Source organism: Lynx canadensis, chromosome A1, assembly GCF_007474595.2.
Source record: "Lynx canadensis isolate LIC74 chromosome A1, mLynCan4.pri.v2, whole genome shotgun sequence".
Lineage (NCBI taxonomy): Eukaryota > Metazoa > Chordata > Mammalia > Carnivora > Felidae > Lynx > Lynx canadensis.
The window spans coordinates 97,920,440-97,939,544 of record NC_044303.2 but is presented as its reverse complement, the minus strand read 5'-3'; the positions used below and the strand labels follow the sequence as shown (position 1 = coordinate 97,939,544).

Below are 19,105 nucleotides of genomic sequence, written 5' to 3'. Positions count from 1 at the left end.
ATAAGGGTAATATGGATGGTTTTTATTTTCTTCTCTAAACTTTCCTGTATAAATTTTTCTATAAAAGCATATATGATTTTTATCTACAAAATAATAAAAATTCCTTAATGACATAAAAGGCAGGCCAACTTCTGAGCTCCAGATGGCTTGATATTATTAAATCTGTAAAGTTCTCAGAAAGTTCTTTTCACCTCTAATTTTCCACAATTCGCAATGTCTGTCATTAAGAAAGTGGAGGCACACATCTCTGCTTAGATATGGGTACATTATTTTTTATTTTATCAAGTTTTTATTCAAATGCATCAGGTTAATATAGCATTCACTTCCAACTAAGCCAGGTAATTTTGCTACCAAGAAATATTTTGGGATGTCATAGTATTCTTCATATAACAGGTTCCTTATTACCACAGAGAATCAAATAAAGGTGGGGCGGAGAATCTAAAATATAACAGTACTAGGGGGAAAAAAGAGATCACACTTAAATGAGGAATCAAAAATGTATAAATTGGCATAAAGAGATCTAAAAGGACTTTGATTACAAAGTGAAAACTGGATCTCACTGGATGTTTGGATTATATGTGCTTATTTTTACAATAAACACTTAAAGCCCTACAATGAGGAAAAATAGGAATGTTTATTCTTAAAGTTAAAATACATAATAGGTTACGTTTACTGACCTATCATGCCCAGACTAAATTTCTGGTATGCTGACATAACAGTTACAATTGAAAACTAACTGTTATGTACTAGATCCAGTGCTAAGAGTTTAAAAATAGGATTTCTCGTTGTCACAAAAGCCCAAGAAAACTGATGCTCGGGGACATTAATTTGTACAATATTCCAGCGAGCCAGCAACTGTCAAAACAGAGAATTCAAAACTCAGGCTGGCTGACTCTGAACCATAAGCTCTATCCTCCTACTTTAACATTCAGGTTCCCAAACCAAATAAAACTTTCTTCATTTGACTAAACACCTCTAACCAGCCACATTTTCATTTGATAAGCATATTAGAAATGAAGAAAGAAAGAAAAACAGAATTTATCAAGTTGCTATTTCTTTCTCAAAAAAGGACATTTGTCAACACTTGTTCCTTAGTTAACTATAATATTTAAAAAATACACAGTGAGGGGCACCTGGGTGGCTCAGTTGGTTAAACACCGACTCCTGATTTTATCTCAGGTCATGATCTCACGGTTCCTGAGATCGAGCCCTGCGTTGGACTCTGCTATGACAACATGGAGCCTGCTTGGGATTCTCTCTCCCTCTTTCTCTGCCCCTCCCCTATTCACATTTCGTCTCTCTGTCTCTCTCTCTCTCAAAATAAGTAAATAAACATTAAAGAAAAATATACAAGTGATATCAAATGATGCAGATCTTTCCAAATGTGAGCAAGTGGAAAATATTAATGCTTAAATCATTTTTTATGTTTAATTACACAAATATTACTTAGAGAAAGCAGGAAGGTGCAAAATACCTCAAACAAGCCACCGTTTTCCTCACAGCTCTCATGGCAAAGCCAAAGGACCAAGGGCGCCACGTAATCAGGCTTCAAAGTTTCCAGGAGATCTAAAACATCCCAAAAATGTTTATGAACAAGAATATACACATATTCAATCCACCATTTTGCTTTCTGAAAACTCCTTACTTAGAAATTTTGGTAATTCAGAGGCTTTTTTAATAAGAACAAAATGAGATCTACAAAATTAACCAGTCTAACATTCAAAGCTTTTGAAAGAACTGTTTCATCCCTTCTAACTTTGAAGGCAACAGATACACCTTTCCAAGAGGGGTAACATACTATACAGACGACAAGTTAAGTTAAAGCTACCTAGGCAGTAAGTGGTGAGTAGAATTCTACTTAACATGAGGAACTGAAGTCACCATTCGTTCCCAAAACTATTTGGCTCTCCCAGCAATTTAACCAGAAGCTAGAAAACTACAAAACAGCCTTGACCGTTGTAATGGCGGTAAGATAATGATGTGAAATGAAGCTTGCAACCATCACTGATGAGTAACGAAGTGTAAGAAATATTTTCCCACTTGATGGTTTCCATGAGCAACTTAATAGAGTAGAAAGGAACAGGCATACCTTGGAGATATTGTGGGTTTGGTTCCAGACCACCACAATAAAGCAAATATACCAATAAAGCTAGTCAAATGAATTTTTTGGTTCCCCAGAGCATATAAAAGTCATGTTCATGCTACCCTATAGTCAGTTAAACTGTACATTAATATTATGCCTAAAAAAACAATGTACATATTTTAATTTTAAAATACTTTAGCCACACCTGGGTGGTTTAGTTGGTTAAGCCTCCAACACTTGATTTCAGCTCAGATCATGATCTTGCGGTTTGTGAGACTGAGCTTTGCATCAGGGTCCACGCTGAGCATGGAGCCTACTTGGGATTCTGTTTCCCTCTCTCTACCCCTCCCCTGCTCATACTCTCTCTCTCTCAAAATAAATATTTAAAAACTAATAATAAAATAAAATACCTTATTGCTAAAAAACGATAATCATCATCTGGGTTTTCAGTGAGTTATAATATTTTAGCTAGATGAGAGTCTTGCCTCAATGTAAATGGCTGCTGATTAATCAGGGGGGTGGCTGCTGAAGGCTGGGGTGGCTGTGACACTTTCTTAAAATACAATAATGAAGTATGTCCCATCACTCGACTCTCCCTGTCAACTGATTTCTCTGTAGCATCTGATGTTGTCTGACAGCATTTTACCCACACTAGAACTTTCAAAACGAGTCAATCTCTCAAACCCTGCTGCTTTAACAACTCAATTTATATAATATTCTAAATCCTGTGTTATTATTTCAATAATCTTCATGACCTCTTCACCAGGAGTAGATTCCATCTCAAGCACCACTTTCTTTGCTCATCCCTAAGAGCTCCTCATCCGCTCAAGTTTTATCATGTGATTGCAAGAATTCAGTCACACCGTCAGGCTCTACTTCTAATGCTAGTTCTCTTGCTATTTCCACTGAATCTGCAGTGACTTCTTTCATTGAAGTCTAGAACCCCTTAAAGTCATCTATGAGAGTGGAAATCAACATCTTCCAAATTCCTGTGAATGTTGATAGTTTAATCTCTTCCCACAAATCACAAATGTTCTTAATGGCATCTAGAATGGTGAATCCTTTCCAGAAGGTTTTCAATTTATTTTTCCCAGATCAATCACGGGAATCACTGTCTAGGTCAGCTATAACATTATAAAATGTATATCTTAAATAATAAGACTTGAAAGTTGAAATGACTCCTTGTAGCAGGCCTGAAAACAACATTAATCTACATCTCCATCAGAACTCTTGGGTGAGCTGGTGTACTGTTAATGAACAGTAATATTTTGAAAGAGATCTTTTCTTCTGAGCACTAGGTCTCAACAGTAGACCCAAAATATTCAGTCAACCCTGCTGTAAACACATGTGTTGTCATCAAGGCTTTGTTGTTCCACTTATAGAACACAGGCAGAGTAGATTTTGCATAATTCTTAAGGGTCCTAGGATTTTCAGAATGGTAAATGAGCACTGGCATCAATTTAAAGTCATCAGCTGCATGGGACAACTGGGTAGCTCAGTTGGTTAAGCATCCAACTTCAGCTTGGGTCATGATCTTGCAATCCATAAGTTCGAGCCCCACGTCAGACTCTGTGGTGACATTTTAGAACCTGGAGCCTGCTTCGGATTCTGTGTCTCCCTCTCTGTCTTCCCCTCCCCAACTCATGTTCTGTCTCTCTCTCTCTCAAAAATAAATAAATATTTTTTAAAAATTTAATAAAATAAAATATTATAAAGATTTCCTTTTAGAAATATGTTAAAAACCAGAGGTATTAAAAACCACAAGGTTGTCCACTAGTCAAGTAGTCTATTATATAATTAAGTATAAGAACAGGCTCTCAATCATACACTTAAATTTTACATTTTCAAAGAACAAAGTTGGAAGACTCATATTACCTGAGTTCAAGACTTACTATAAAACTACAGTAATCAAGGGATACCTTGGTGGCTCAGTCGGTTAAGCATCCGACTCTTAATTTGGGCTCAGGTCATGATCTCACAATAGTGAGATCAAGCCCCATGTCAGACTGAGCCTGCTTAAGAGACTTTCTCTCCTTCTCCCTTTGCTCCTCCCCTACTTGCACTCTCTCTGTCGAAAGAAAGAAAGAAAGAAAGAAAGAAAGAAAGAAAGAAAGAAAGAAAGAAAGAAAGAAAAGGAAAAACTATAGTAACCAAAACTTCATGGCATTGGTAAAGAGACAGGCACACGTCAGTGGAACAGAACACAGAATTCAGAAACAGACCCGCACCTACATGGTCAATTGATTTTCCACAAAAGGACAAGAACAACCCAAACCAAGAATGAGTACTAATCTCTAGGACAAATTAACTAGTTTCTTCAACAAATAAATGGCTTTTTTTTTTTTTAAAGAACAAACACTTTTATTAAATAAAACAAGAGCTATGGTAACAAAATGCCTGTAGACTTTATCTGGATCCCTGTGGAATAAGCCAACTCAAAAAGGGTACCTTTTAGACAGCCAGTAAATCTTAATATTAATTTGTTATTAGGTGATGTGAAAGAATTATTTTGTTTGATGTGATGATGACACTGTGATTATAATGTCCCTATCGGTTAAAGATATATTTCCAAGGATTTATTAGGTGAAATATAAAGTCTAAGACTTATTTTGAAATATTACAGAAAAAAAAAAGGAAGAAGGTGACCAAAAAAAAATCATTTTGAAATATGCCCAGAGCATGGTGCTTTCCTTAACAAAGGGCTATCTTCACGGAGACTACCAGAGCCTCATCTGACCTAGGGAAAAGGCAATTAGCAAACTGGAGCCTCTCTAGCATTCCTGTCTCAATTAAGGAAAGACAGTGAAAATGGCTAAGAAATTCTTCTGAAAGTCACAACCCAGGACTTTGACTCCCTAAAGAAAAATGGAGATTCAATCCTAAGATTATAGAACATCTTCCCTCCCCGTGACTTACAGCCACAGCAACAGGACTCCAGTATAACAACAGTGGGTTCTACCTGACAGAGCTCAAAGACGCATTCTATTTAACAAAGAGTTTTGGGGGAAACCCAAAGACAACAGGGAACACAAAAACAAGGACAGAGAGGAAAAAAGCCTCTGACACAGATAGTCCCAGCAAACAAAAAACATGGCCTATGGCCTAAGCACATATACTTAAAATCTCACACTAAAGGCCTATTTACCTCACTTTCTACTATACCCCAGTGCACCATGTTCAGCTTTCAACAAACATTTCAAGGCATGCTAAAAGGCAAGAAAAGCACAGGCTGAAGAGACAAAGTATCAGAACCAGGTTCAAATAAAATAGACATTCTGGAATTATCAGACGAAGAATTTAAAATAGCTACAATTAGGGGTGCCTAGGTGGCTCAGTCAGTTACAAGTCTGACTCTTGGTTTCGGCTCAGGTCATGACCTTGCAGTTCGTGAGTTCGAGCCCCACCTGAGGCTGTGCACTGACAGTGCAAAGCCTGCTTGTGATTCTCTCTATTCCCCATTCTCTCTGCTCCTACCCCAATCGTGCACATGTGTGCACGCTCTCTAAAGATAAATAAACTTTAAAAAAAGCCTTTAAAATAAATAAATGAATACATACAATAACTATAATTAATATGCTACGGGCTGTAATGGAAAAAGCAGACAGCATGCAACAATAGATATGGCCACAATAAGCAGGGAGATGGAAACTCTAAGAACAAATCAAAAGGAAATGTTAGAAAACAAAAGCAGTATAACAGAAACGAAAAGGGTCAGTGAACTTAAATATATGTCGATAGAAACTTCCCAAACTAAAATGCAAAAAGAAAAAAGAATTTTAAAAAAGGAAAAGAATATCCAAGAACTGTGAGATAACTGCAAAAGAGAGAATGTGTACATAAGGGTAACACCAGAAGGAGAAGAAAGAAATAGAAAAAAATAATTAAAGCAGTAAAGGCTGAAAGTTTTCCAAAATTAATGACAGACACCAAACCACAGATCCATAAGTTCAGAGACTATCAAGTATCAGTATATTGCCAAAAATCTCCACCTAAGTACATTATATTCCAACTGCAGAAAAAGAGAAATATCTGGGAAGAAGACAGGGGGGAAAAAAACACCTTGCCTACAGATGTATAAGGAAAGGATTACAGCAGACTTCTCTTCTGAATCAGAAACCATGTAAGAAGCAAGAAGAAGGTGGAGTGAAATAGTTAAGTGTTGAAAGAAAAACAACTACCAATCCAGGATCCCATTATCAGTGAAATCATCCTTCAAAATTGAAAAACATTAAAGGGAAAAAAAGACAAGCTATAGAGTGGGGAAAGAAAATTTGCAAAACACGTATCTGATCAAGAACCTGTTTCCAAAATATGCAAAGAATGCTAAAAACTCAACAGTAGGAAAATAAACCACCCAATTTAAAAATGAGCAAAAGATAGGGGGCCTGGGTGGCTCCACCGGTTAAGCATCTGACTTTGGCTCAGGCCATGATCTCACAGTTCGTGAGTTCGAGCCCAGCGTCGGGCTCTGTGCTGACAGCTCAGGGCCTGGAGCCTGCTTTGGATTCTGTGTCTCCCTCTCTCTCTGCCCCTCCCTGCTCACGCTCTGTCTCTCTCTCAAAAATAAACATTTAAAAATTTTTTTTAAAAAATGAGCAAAAGATGTGTGCAGACACATCACAGGAGTGAATAGATAAACGGCAAACAAGCATAGGAAAAAATGCACAAGATCACATATCATTAGGGAGCTGCAAATTAAAACATGAGACACTACTACAGACCTATGAGAAGGACTAAAATGCAGAAGACAGACAACAGTAAATGCTGGCAAAGATGTGGAGCAGTGAGAACTCTCCTTCGTTGCTAGTGGTACTACAGCACGACACACCCCTTTTGAAAAGAAGTCTGGAAATTTCTTAACAAAGCTAAACAGTCTTAACATACAATCCAGCAACCACGCCCCTTGGTATTTACCCAAACAAGTTGAAAACTTACGTTCACACAAAAACCTGCGCATGGGGGCACCTGGATGGCTCAGTCAGTTAAGAGTCCGACTCTTGATTCGGGTTAGGGCATAATCTCCTGGTTCATGGGATCAAGCCCTGCAGTGGGGTCTGTGCTGACAGCACAAAGCCTGCTTGGGATTCTCTCTCCCTCTCTCTCTCTCTCCCCCTCCCCAACGCATGCATACACACACACACACACACACACACACACACACACACTCTCTCTCTCTCTCTCTCTCTCTCTCCCCCTCTCTCTCTCTCTCTCTCCCTCTCCCTCTCTAAGTGAAGACACTTGAAAAAAAATTTTCTTAAACTGCACATGAATGTTTACAACAGCTTTTACCCATAATTGCCAAAAGCGGGAAGCAACTAAGATGTTCCTCAATAGGAGAATGAATAAATTACGGACCCTCCACACCAGGGTATGTTATTCATTGACAAAAAGAAATGAACTTCAGTCCTCCCAGACATTCAAGGAGAGGGAGGATGAAGAGGTGAAGGCACGGGGGTACTTTCAGGGCAGTGAAACTATTCTATAGAGGAGAATTCTGTATATAACAGTGGATACAGAACATTATGCATTTGTGAAATCCCATATAACTATACAACACAAAGAGTAAGCCCAAATAGAAACGATGAACTTGAGTTAACCATAGTGGATCAATACTTGTTCATCAGTCATAACAGAGGTAGCACACTAACACAAAGTGTTAATACGTAGTAGGAAAAACCATATGGGAACTATCTTCACTATCTGCCCAATTTTTCTATAAACCTCAAACTACTCTAAAAAATACACCCTATTAGTATTAAAAAATAATCATTGCTGTAAACCAGAATGCTATTGCCACCTTCAGTAAAAAGCAAAAACAACAAAGCAAAGATATTTAGGTATTCATGTGTACCTATGCAGAGAAAAAGAATGACAGTTCATCTCTGAATGGTAAAATTATGGATCATTTTACATTTTTTTCCTTTGGGTTTTCCTAAATTTTCTGTAACGAATACAAATTATGCATAATGCTTTTTGAAACTGTAAGATAAATAACATTTTAAGTATTCAGAAAATTAAGTACTTCTGCAAAACTCACTCCACACAGATTTGTAGCTAAGAGCACTGAAAAATCTAAGCTACTTACCTTCAGGCATAACTGTCTGGGTCATCCGGGATCCAGCTGTAGGGGCAATAGTGTTACAGTGAATGTTGCTTTTCTTGCCTTCAAGTGCAATAGTGTTTGAAAGGCCCAGAAGACCCAGCTTCGCAGCACTATAATTGGCCTGGCCAAAGTTGCCGTATATTCCTGAAGCTGATGAAGTCATAATAATCCTGAAAGGAAAAATCCATCTCTCAAAATCTCTTTCCCATGTTTTGACAACAATGCAAACTCCAAACTTAATTTTTTCTTTTTCCGTACTATTACACCTGTCAAAAGCAACTCTGTATACTGTCATTAGGTTCCTACAGTCATGATTCATACATGTAAAATAATATTAATAATAAAAGTAATCTCTCAAAATTTAACTACAAGATTTAACTTTTAAAAAGAATCCCCAATCAGGACCAAATAAATTCAAGTGTAAGAACGTATATTCATTATCTACTGAGAACAACAATAAATATTTATAAACAAAATAAAGTGGCAATATATGAGTTAATGCTACAATAAGAAGTATAAGAAAAACCAGTTCTAATTCTTTACTTCTCATTACACTGCCCCTTTTTGTGGATAATGTTAAATGCCTCATACTAAAACTATGCCATCTCCAAAACTGGACCCAATCTCACTCACTCTATTTAGTTGACCAAAGAAAACAATTCACATCATTCATTTTCAGAAACTGAGGGTCAGGAGAAACGCTCCAACAACAGGTATCACAAACAATTTACTGCTACAAAATGCGTGTGAACCATAAGTTAACAGGACGGGCTGTGTCAGAGGGCACGAAGCCACCTCCTAGCTCTGCTTTGTTCCAAGGCACTCACACAAACACTGCCACAGATGGGACCTACAGGTCCCAAACCATTTATAAAGAGAAGCTCCTGTCTGACCAGTACCAGCCAGCTGGACACACAGCTCATCTCCCCTCACGTGATCAGTAGACACAAAATAATACTTTGGTTAAAAAATAACGTACGGCTGAATCCTCCATGTTTGTACTGCTAGAATATCAGAGAGCAGCAGGAAATTCATTAATAATGAAAAGCAGGAGGTGAAAAGAAATACAAAGTTGGCCAGCTCAGCTAATAGGTGGCTAAATGACCCCCAATTTAATGAGAGGGTATATGGCAACACTGCATTAAAAAGCCTGTGAGGGGCACCTGAGCAGTTCAGTCGTTTAAACATCCAACTCTTGGTTTCAGCTCAGGTCATGATTTCACAGTTCGTGAGTTTGAGCCCTGCATCGGGCTCTGCGCTTACAGTGTGGAGTCTGCTTGAGATTCTCTCTCTCTCCCTCTCTCTCTGTCTCTACCCCCCTTGTGCTATCTCTGTGTCAAAATAAATAAATTAAAAAAAAAAAAAAAAAAAAGCCTGTGCAGATCTGAATATATCTTCATCAATGTCAAAGCACTTAACCTTTCCCTGGACACGAGGACCCACACACAGCGTCTCCAGTCCCCCAACAGCCACATGCACCTCTACCTCCCAAACTTCTGTTTCTTCATATGATCCCAAGCCGCCCGGGTCACTTGGAATGAGCCTCGTAAATGGACTCTATGGATTATATCTAAAACAACAAATTATTTTTATTACATATTTTGTTAAAAATTAGTCATGTCTCATAATCAACATAAGCAATGATTTATTTATACATAGACATCCATTTTATACCAAACATTCATTTAACTTTTTTAGTTAATTTACTTATTTTGAGAGAGAGTGAGTGAGCATGAGCAGGGGAAGGCCAGAAAAAGAGAGAGAGAATCTTAAGCAGGCTCCACACTCAGTACAGAGCCCAATGCAGGGCTCGATCCCACAACCCTGGGATCATGACCTGAGCTGAAATCAAGAGTCAGATGCTCAACCAATAGAATCACCTAGATACCCCTATACCAAGCATTCAAAATCAACTATTGTCACACTACTCCCTGAGTAACCATTTTTTGCTTTTATCCCAATTATGTAAGCAATCAATAGTTAATATTCATTTTCCGTATAATTCATGATAAAATTATTATAATCCCTGAGCACATCTAAATACAATGCCATCTTTAATTTAAAAATAATTTAATTTAAAAATCCACTACTACAGGGGTGCCTGGGTGGCTCGGTCAGTTAAGTGTCAGACTTCGGTTCAGGTCATGATCTTGCAGCTCATGGCTTCAATCCCTTCATCAGGCTCCAAGCTGCTGTTATAGAGCCTGCTTGGAATTCTCACTCTCTTCTCTCTCTCTCTGCCCCTCCCCCATTTGCACTTTCTCTCTCTCTCAAAATAAATAAACTTAAAAAAATAAAATCCACTGGAGCACCTGGGTGGCTCAATTAAGTGTCTGTCTTCAGCTCGGGTCATGATCTCACAGTCCGTGGGTTCGAGCCCCACGTCGGGCCCTGGGGTGACAGCTCAGAGCTGGGAGCCTGCTTCAAATTCTGTCTCCCTCTCTTTCTCTGCCCCTCCCCTGCTCACACTCTCCCTCTCTCTCTCTCTCTCTCAAAAATAAATAAATATTACAAAAAAAATTTTTAATCCACTACTATAAATATCCAAGAATTTTACACATACATTGGGAATCAACACAAACATTAAAGTGTAATGTATATAATTGTTGAATCACTATGCTGTGCATTTGAAAATAATATAACATTGTATGTCAACTATACTTCAATAATGAACATTTTTAATGAAATAAATAAAATTTTGAAAAAGCGTGATTATAAACTACACAGTTCACTGTCAAGAAAACGTTGCTCACTATTTCCCTATTTTTACCAGGGTAAACTATAAATGAGTTGGGGCAGAGGGGGTAAGAAAATGGAGGGAGAGAGGGAGGAGACAGGGTTAAGACAGACCCATCTGCTTTTAGAGATGTCAATCTCATGAACACACAAGTTGGGGAATGATTCAGATAGACAAACAGCTGCAGATTTCATTTGTCCTCTTAATTATCAAGGTTTTACCATTACTTATTTTTGTTCTGATCTGGAACATCGACAAATGTTTTCACGTGTATATTAGAAGAATAAGGTAAAAATGAAAAGAGAGAAACTTAAGAAAGAAAAAGAAGAAAGGGAAGGTGACTAGGGGGTTTGGAATAGTGAGCCTGGGATAAAAGCAGAGGAGGAAACGGCCTGGCCCCACCAGAATGGAAAGGAAATCGAAAAGGTAAGCCCCTTTTGCTAACTTTCTCAGCTTCTTTTTTTGCCCCAGTTGCTAAAACAGAAAGAGGAAATTAAAAGCCCTTCTTTGCTTAATTCTCAATCATAAAAATATTTTGCTTCTTCTGAAAGAACTCCTGGCCATTGTCCCCAGAAGCACATTCTATAGACGGTGATATGATTTACCTCAGTTGCCATGCCTCCCCAGGTCTCAGCCACCTTTGCTTACTTTCGTTCTGACAGTCAATGAAAGTAAAGGCATGAAGACCAAACGGCAGGGGACATGGGACAACTGTGACTTGTTTGTTATCTAAACTCAATCTTTCTGGGGCTCCTGGGTGGCTCAGTCAGTTACGTGTCCGACTTCAGCTCAGGTCATGATCTCACAAGTTCCACATCGGGCTCTGCACACGTCGGATTCTCGGTCTCCCTCTCTCTCTGCCCTTCCCTGGCTCACCACCCCCACCCCCAATCAAAAACAAATAAATAAACATTTAAAAATAAATAAATAAACTCAATCTTTCTGTGGCATTCCTAATGGGATTTTCCCCTACTCATTAGAAACTTTGAAATTACATCGATGGTTTTCCCTCCCCAGTTCTCAGAGCTCCAACATCTTCAGTGCCTCACACCCCTTCTATATCCTGCTCTGGCTCTTGAAATAGGAATCACACAAGCAGCTAAGCATGTTGAAGACCATTACAAAGAGTTAATACAGCTGAGGGGCACCTGGATGGCTCAGTCAGGTAAGTTTCCGACTCTTAATTTCAGCTCAGGTCATGATCTCACAGTTTGGAGATTCAAGCCCCATGTCAGGCTCTGTGCTAACAGTGAGAAGCTTGCCTGGCATTCTCTCTCCCTCTCTCTCTGCCCCTCCCCTGCTCTCTCTCTCTCTCTCTCTCTCTCAAAACTAACCAAAAAAAGAAAAAAAAAAAAAGAGTTAGTACAGCTGAGAAATGCTAACATCTTCTCAAGAAAAAGGGGAAAATGACTTGAAAGGCACAAAATCCTTTCAGGTAACTTCTGTCAACTGATTTAAAGTTTTCTGGTTTATCAAATGTTAAAAGAAAATAAGCTACTTCCAAATGTTGTTGTCATTTTCAGTTGTAAAGTTTATTCATCATATTCATCATCTACATTTGGAGCAGCAAAAGTAGGCAGAAGTAGGTTTTTCCTTAAATATACAAATGTCTCAAATATTATAAGGTTAAATGGATAGGTTATGTCCCACAGAGATATATGTTACAAACAACTTACCCCAGTCTTCATCACTTATTCTAGCAAAAGAACCATCCCTCAGAATTCTAAAAACAATGATATTATATAGGTTAGAGGGGAGGAGTATCTACTTGGAAAAAAAAAAAATTTCACAGACACATTATTTTACTTAAAATGAAAAAAGAAATACTCACCCAGCATTGTTGACCACAACGTCTACAACATAAAAAAAGAATATATATATATATATATATATATCCAAGTCACAAATATAAAAGCAAGCATGTTAATTTGCATTGGCTTACAATTCATATTTCTTTCAAAATTGGGGTCCCCCCCATGGAAAAGTAAATAATAATAGGAAAGAGTGATATCAGAAAAAAATTTTATACCTAAAGTAAAATAACAAAAAAAAAACAAAAACAAAAACAAAAAACAATTCACAAGTATCACATCCTTATCAGTGCTTTCCTCTCAAACTTACATACATACGTTTTTCCACCTCCACCTTCTGCCAAAATTCTATCAGCTTATTTGTAGGATTAGGTGTTGTCCAACCTGTAAGGTTCTTAGCATTCAGTGGTAACCACAAGCCATCCCTCAATTAATCTCAGAATTCACTCAGAAAATCAAGTTTAAAAGATTTGTTTTTGCCACTCAAAAGTCAAAATCCCAGAAAGGAACCCATCAGAGTGAGAAACTAATGGCCTATCATAACACACACTTGTATTCCCACTATTTAAAAAAAAAAAAAAAAAAAGGAACCATTTTTTTTAAGGTTCTTGTGGCTGTTTTCACCCTGTGACTTCTCACCTCTGTGGCCTCTATCCCTCTGTCAAACGATATGTAAACAAGTCCCTCATAAGATTAACCAAACATAACTAGAAAAACAAACATCCTAGCCAAAAATAAAAGCAGGGGGAGCACATTCAAATTATAAAAGTTAATGTCTTCCAGACTATAAACATGTTGGGCTTACCAGAGGTAATGTTTCCCTGAAGTAACTAATAACCTTTACTAAGAATGTGTGGAACTAAACGAAGAACATTATCTAGAGAGGGATAAACTAAACAACACATATGAAATGCTTCTTAAAAATAAAGATTTTAATTATATATAATTCATCTTAACTAATTTGCAAAACATTGAATCATTTTAATCTAAATCATAATTATCCCAAAATTCTACCGGGTCCTCTATTGCCAAAATATTTATTTTATAAACATATTTGAGGTATAATTAAATTATGATAAATAAGGAACTTAGAAAATGCTTCTAATTTTTTTTTTTTTTAATTTTTTTTTTTTCAACGTTTATTTATTTTTGGGACAGAGAGAGACAGAGCATGAACGGGGGAGGGGCAGAGAGAGAGGGAGACACAGAATCGGAAACAGGCTCCAGGCTCCGAGCCATCAGCCCAGAGCCTGACGCGGGGCTCGAACTCACGGACCGCGAGATCGTGACCTGGCTGAAGTCGGACGCTTAACCGACTGCGCCACCCAGGCGCCCCTAATTTTTTAAACATTCTTAAAATCTGAAAAAATAGAAAACAAACTCAACACATTCTTGCATTAAAAAAAATGCCACCTCTTAGCCCTTTGTGTGAATGAGGTAGAGTATATAAAATAATTTGTAAAACAAATCTAAAAATTTAGTTATAAAGAAAGAAGGAGTTTTGGGGTGCATGGGTGGCTCAGTTGGTTAAGCATCCAACTTCAGCTCAGGTCGTCATCTCATGATTCACGAGTTCGAGCCCCGTGTCAGGCTCTGTGCTGGCAGCTCAAAGCCTGGAGTCTGCTTCATATTCTGTGTCTCCCTCTCTTTGCGCTCCCCCTGCTCACGCTCTGTGTCTCTCTTTCAAAAATGAATAAACTTAAAAAAAAAAAATGTTTAAAAAAAGGAATTTTTTATAAGCCAAAATTACATCAAGAACATTTTATCAGGAAAGGTAGAAAGTGCTCTGTCAGGACCATAAACACAAAGAAACATCACCTATTCTTCCAAAAGCGTCCAATGCTGTCTTCACAACCTTCTCTCCTGCTTCTACTGAATCTGGGGGAAGGGAAAATTAGTATAAAACATCAGTAATATCCCTCACGAATGACTCCTGAATTCTGTGGATCAGAGCACAGGACAGATACTCTCTCAACAGAATTCATTTCCACAAAAATAAACGTGTATTACAGGCACATAACAAATCAAAATATAGATGACCTAATGTTACAAAAGAAATGTAGCCCCTAAAACAATTATTTAACCTACTAAAAAAAGAGAGAAAGAGAAGGGGAATAAGGAATATTTGGCAAACGCTACCTGAAACAGCACTGTCTAGTACAACTTTCTGTCCTATTTCTGTACTAAGACAGTAGCCACTAACTACTGACTTTGAAGTGTGGCTAGTATGACAGCCCAACTGAGTATTTCATTTTGTTTAATTTGAAAAAGTCACACGGACACTTCCCCTTAAAGATGCAAATTAGAAATGAGGAGGGAGGAAAGGGGGTACACGTTTAATTTGAAAAAGCACGCCCAATGCTATATAACTACACATGGAGACACTGCATTATTAAATACAAAAAGTAAAGCTCAACAAAATAGCACAGCTTTCTTATTTTCTGTTCATCAGCCCAAGGGAAGAGCTCACAGGCCCACAGTTGTGTGTCAAATGGTCAGGTGTCAACATCACCCCTGCCTTTCTCTATGCTCTCTGCCATCACTTGGGAGGAGCCGGGAAATACATTCCCTTCCCTGAGATCCATACAGTGGAGTTAGATCTGCCAAAAAGAGATACCCACTAAAGGACAGAAAAGTAGGAAAAGCCTGTGGGTGCGGGCAAATCTTATGAGCAGAGTGCAGATGAAAGCTCGCAGGCACATCTAGGTGAGCCGTGAGAACCACGGACTGCAGGCTGACAAGGTTACCCGGTTTCCCAGACATGCCCTTCCAATGGTCATGCAAGCCTCTAACTCTTTGCATTAAAACGCTTCACACTTGGAAACCTAGAGGGGCCTCTGTTTTCCTCACTGAATCTTGGGTGATACGGGTTGCGTGTCAAAAGTCGGGGGGGAGGGGAAAAGGGGGGGGTCTGGAATTATTATCTTTATAAAAGTGATTCTTTAAACTCCAGAACTTAAAAAAAAAAAAAAGTTGAAAACATTTTTCTAGATCCTCAGTGTGAAGAAGATGCTAAGATGTCTGTCTCATTATTCCCTGGAACACTCAAAACAAATCATTTCCTATTTCCCTTCCCTTAAGATTTCAAAATGAAGTCACTGGCAATCTAATTTTATCTCTGGCCAATAAAAACAATCTGATTTGCAGAGAAGTCAGTACGTACTCATTTCTGTTTGAGAAGGTTCCTTACAGATACTATTATAATCAATGTACCAAATGCTGTTTTCCTCCTGGCTTCATTTTAATGCCTAACTTTGAGTCTTAAGTTTTTCTACAGGTAAGAAAGTTACATAAGCAATGATTACTTATGCAAAATGGAATGCAGTGGTTGAGTAGAGAAAGGGGGCATTTCACTTCCCACGCTGTATTACTTCAAGAGCTGTTCTAAAACAATTTTTAAAAGAAGAATCTCATGTTACTCTGTAGAAATACATAAAATGTTTTAGCTAAAATAGGTCTTCCAAGAACAAGAGCATATTCATATCCACATTATTAATAATTTACTGATTTTATCATGTGCTTATTAATAAAAATATTACATAAACAATATGCTAAAAGCTAGACTCATGAAATAATCTACATCAAAAGTTTATGAAAACTGCGTATGTTATATAAGATAGATAGCCAAACAGATTTGGCTGACTCAGAAAAAAAATCTAATCTCCTAATCACAATGGAATGCTGAGGTATTTGTTCAATGATCATTAATGGGAGCAAAAGCGTTAATTGAAGGAGAATAAAAGAAAGAGTATATAGTTCTTTTGAATATCCTACCATAGTTGGCCACGGCTTTTCCACCTTTACTTCTTATTTCTTCAACAACCTTATCAGCAGCAGAGGAGCCTTTACCAACTCCCCTGAAGTCACCACCTAGGTCATTCACTGCAATGCAAAAACATACACAAGTCATTTCTAGACAGTCCAAATACGAACTGGAAATAAAATCCTACAGTGAATATATTTCTTCAATCACCTCTTCAATTCCCTCCTTCGGTAACCCCATCTCATTAAACACGCCATGACAGGCGCCTGGGTGGCTAAGTCAGTTAAGCATCCGACTCCTGATTTCAGCTCAGGTTGTGATCTCACGGTTCACGCGTTTGAGCCCCAAGTAGGGATCTGTGTTGACAGAGTGGAGCCTGCATGGGATTTTCTCTCACTCTCTCTCTGCCCCTTCCCTGCTCAAGCATAACGCTCTCTCAAAATAAATAAATAAAGAAACCTTAATAAACAAACACATCATGAGATACACACTTTCAAACATGCCTCTTTGTTTTTAGATACAGATATGAAGCAGATATTAAACATGGGCTCATGTCACAAAGCGTTCAACTTTGCAGTGGTTTTCCTTTTTTGGAAAGAAAAAGAACGTGATTCAACCCAGTTTCAGCAAAAAGAAGAAAAGTATTCATAAAACATATTGTATCAGGGTCTACAATAAAAGAGAGAAAGATTATTTATTAAAAGAGATCAGAAACTACATATAAAACTCACGCATTCAGTCACTGATTGATACCATGACTCCATTATTATATGTTAAACAAGTGACCACGCTCACTACATAGCATCTCCCTATATCCAGCCATAAAGGTATAAACATTAATTGAGCATTTACTATTAGCAAGGAAATCTACGGAGAGGCACAAAGATGTGTAAAAGTGGTGTCTGTCCTCAAAGACTTTCTCATCTACTGAAAATTAAGTATGGGATAACTACGATAATGCACACATTTTATTTCTTTTTTTTTTAATGATGACTAACCAATCTTTTTTGTTTCTTTAATGTTTATGTATTTTTGAGAGAAACAGAGACAGAACAGGGTTGGGGCAGAGAGAGAGGAAGACACAGAATCCAAAGCAGGCTCCAGGCTCTGAGCTGTCAGCACGAGAGACCGATACGGGGCTTGAACTCACAAACCATGAGATGGTGACCTGAGCTGAAGTCAGACATTTAACCAACTGAGCCACCCAGGCGCCCCTGCACAGATTTTAGCAACAAGTGTATGAAGGTAACAAAACTAAAGAATGGGAACAAATAACAAAGTTAGTTTTATGTGATAATTTAAGGTAAAATTTATATAATAGTATGCAAAACCTAATGAAACGATATATAGAGCAAGACCAAAGAACTTGAAAAACACAATTTAATAAAAACACCTGGGACAAAGAAATAATTTACTTCACAAGATGAACATTTGGGGAGTAAAAAATTTACTAGTTAATAAATGGCATGGTAGCATATACTAAAATTTAAAGTTTTTTTTAACATTACCAAATTGACGGTTGCCACATACGGAAAAAATTTTTTTTTCTTTTGAATAGTTTTTGGTTTTTTTCCCCCCCCTTTGGATGGGAGTCAAGGCTGGTGGGACTGGGTGATTAAAGAGACGAAAGAATGATGCAGAGAAAAAGCCAATACCAAGGCACCTGGTGGCTCAGTCAGTTGAGTGCCTGACTTTGGCTCAAGTCATGATGTCACAGTTCATGAGTTCAAGCCCCACATCAGGCTCACTACTGCTAGTGCAGAGCCTGCTTTGGATCCTCTGTCCCCCTCCCCTGCTTGGGCTCTTTCAAAAGTAAATAAATATTAAAATAAAAAAGAGAGACATTAGAAAAAGCCAAGGCCTAGCCATACTGAAAATCCACTAAGTCAGGTGTATTTTCACATAACATTTTTAAGGAAATGCGCTTCTCAAAATGTGGCCTGGGATACATTTTTCTAACGATACAGTCTTATTGTCTTACCACAAATACAAACCGGTATGGAGGCACAAAGTAATGAAAAGAGGTTTACATTATCCCTCAAGAGATGAAGAAAAGATTCTCAAGACTCAATTCCTATGAAATGTCCATTTCCGTGCAATTATTCCAATGACAGGAAACAACCAGTAAAAAAAAAAATCAAGATTTTAAGACATGCAGCTAACAGTTTTTTAAGAGCCTTTTTAACTAAGTAAGGAAAAGTTCAAAAGCGAATTGGCAAACGGGATATTTAAGTAAAGAAACAACTGCTCTGTTGTGCAATAGAACACTACCCTCAAGTGGAAACTGTTCAAAGTACAACCAAACACGTAAGCACTGAAGCCTGGGTAAATAATTCACTGAGGTCAATGATATGCAATGAAACAATGTGAGACAGACTTATTTAAGACAAGTCTTTACACGAGAGTGCACTAAGTTAACCCTGACCCCCATTGGTCATGCCATCATCACGAGACCTAACTCACAGGGTTACAACCTGAACTACAAAAGCACTCTGCTTTTGTGAAAACCTTTTTTAGCCACTGTATTATGCAAAGAGACATGTATCCATACTGTGTGACACTGTTACCACTCAAACGTGTGGCGAAGGAATAACAGTAAGTATATTTT

At 37.9% G+C, this 19,105-nt stretch overlaps 1 protein-coding gene across 1 annotated transcript in view; it reads right to left on the bottom strand.

The window, feature by feature from the left end:
• The window catches only part of HSD17B4 (hydroxysteroid 17-beta dehydrogenase 4), an 83,893-nt gene that overhangs the window by 53,682 nt on the left and 11,106 nt on the right, over positions 1 to 19,105 (bottom strand). Inside the window, exons 3-9 of the mRNA XM_030317072.2 lie at positions 16,509 to 16,616; positions 14,553 to 14,612; positions 12,755 to 12,776; positions 12,600 to 12,646; positions 9,672 to 9,756; positions 8,169 to 8,356; positions 1,475 to 1,566 (exon numbers count right to left, since the gene is read on the bottom strand). Of these exons, the coding sequence (XP_030172932.1) occupies positions 1,475 to 1,566; positions 8,169 to 8,356; positions 9,672 to 9,756; positions 12,600 to 12,646; positions 12,755 to 12,776; positions 14,553 to 14,612; positions 16,509 to 16,616 (602 nt within the window). The remainder of the gene's footprint in view (positions 1 to 1,474; positions 1,567 to 8,168; positions 8,357 to 9,671; positions 9,757 to 12,599; positions 12,647 to 12,754; positions 12,777 to 14,552; positions 14,613 to 16,508; positions 16,617 to 19,105) is intronic.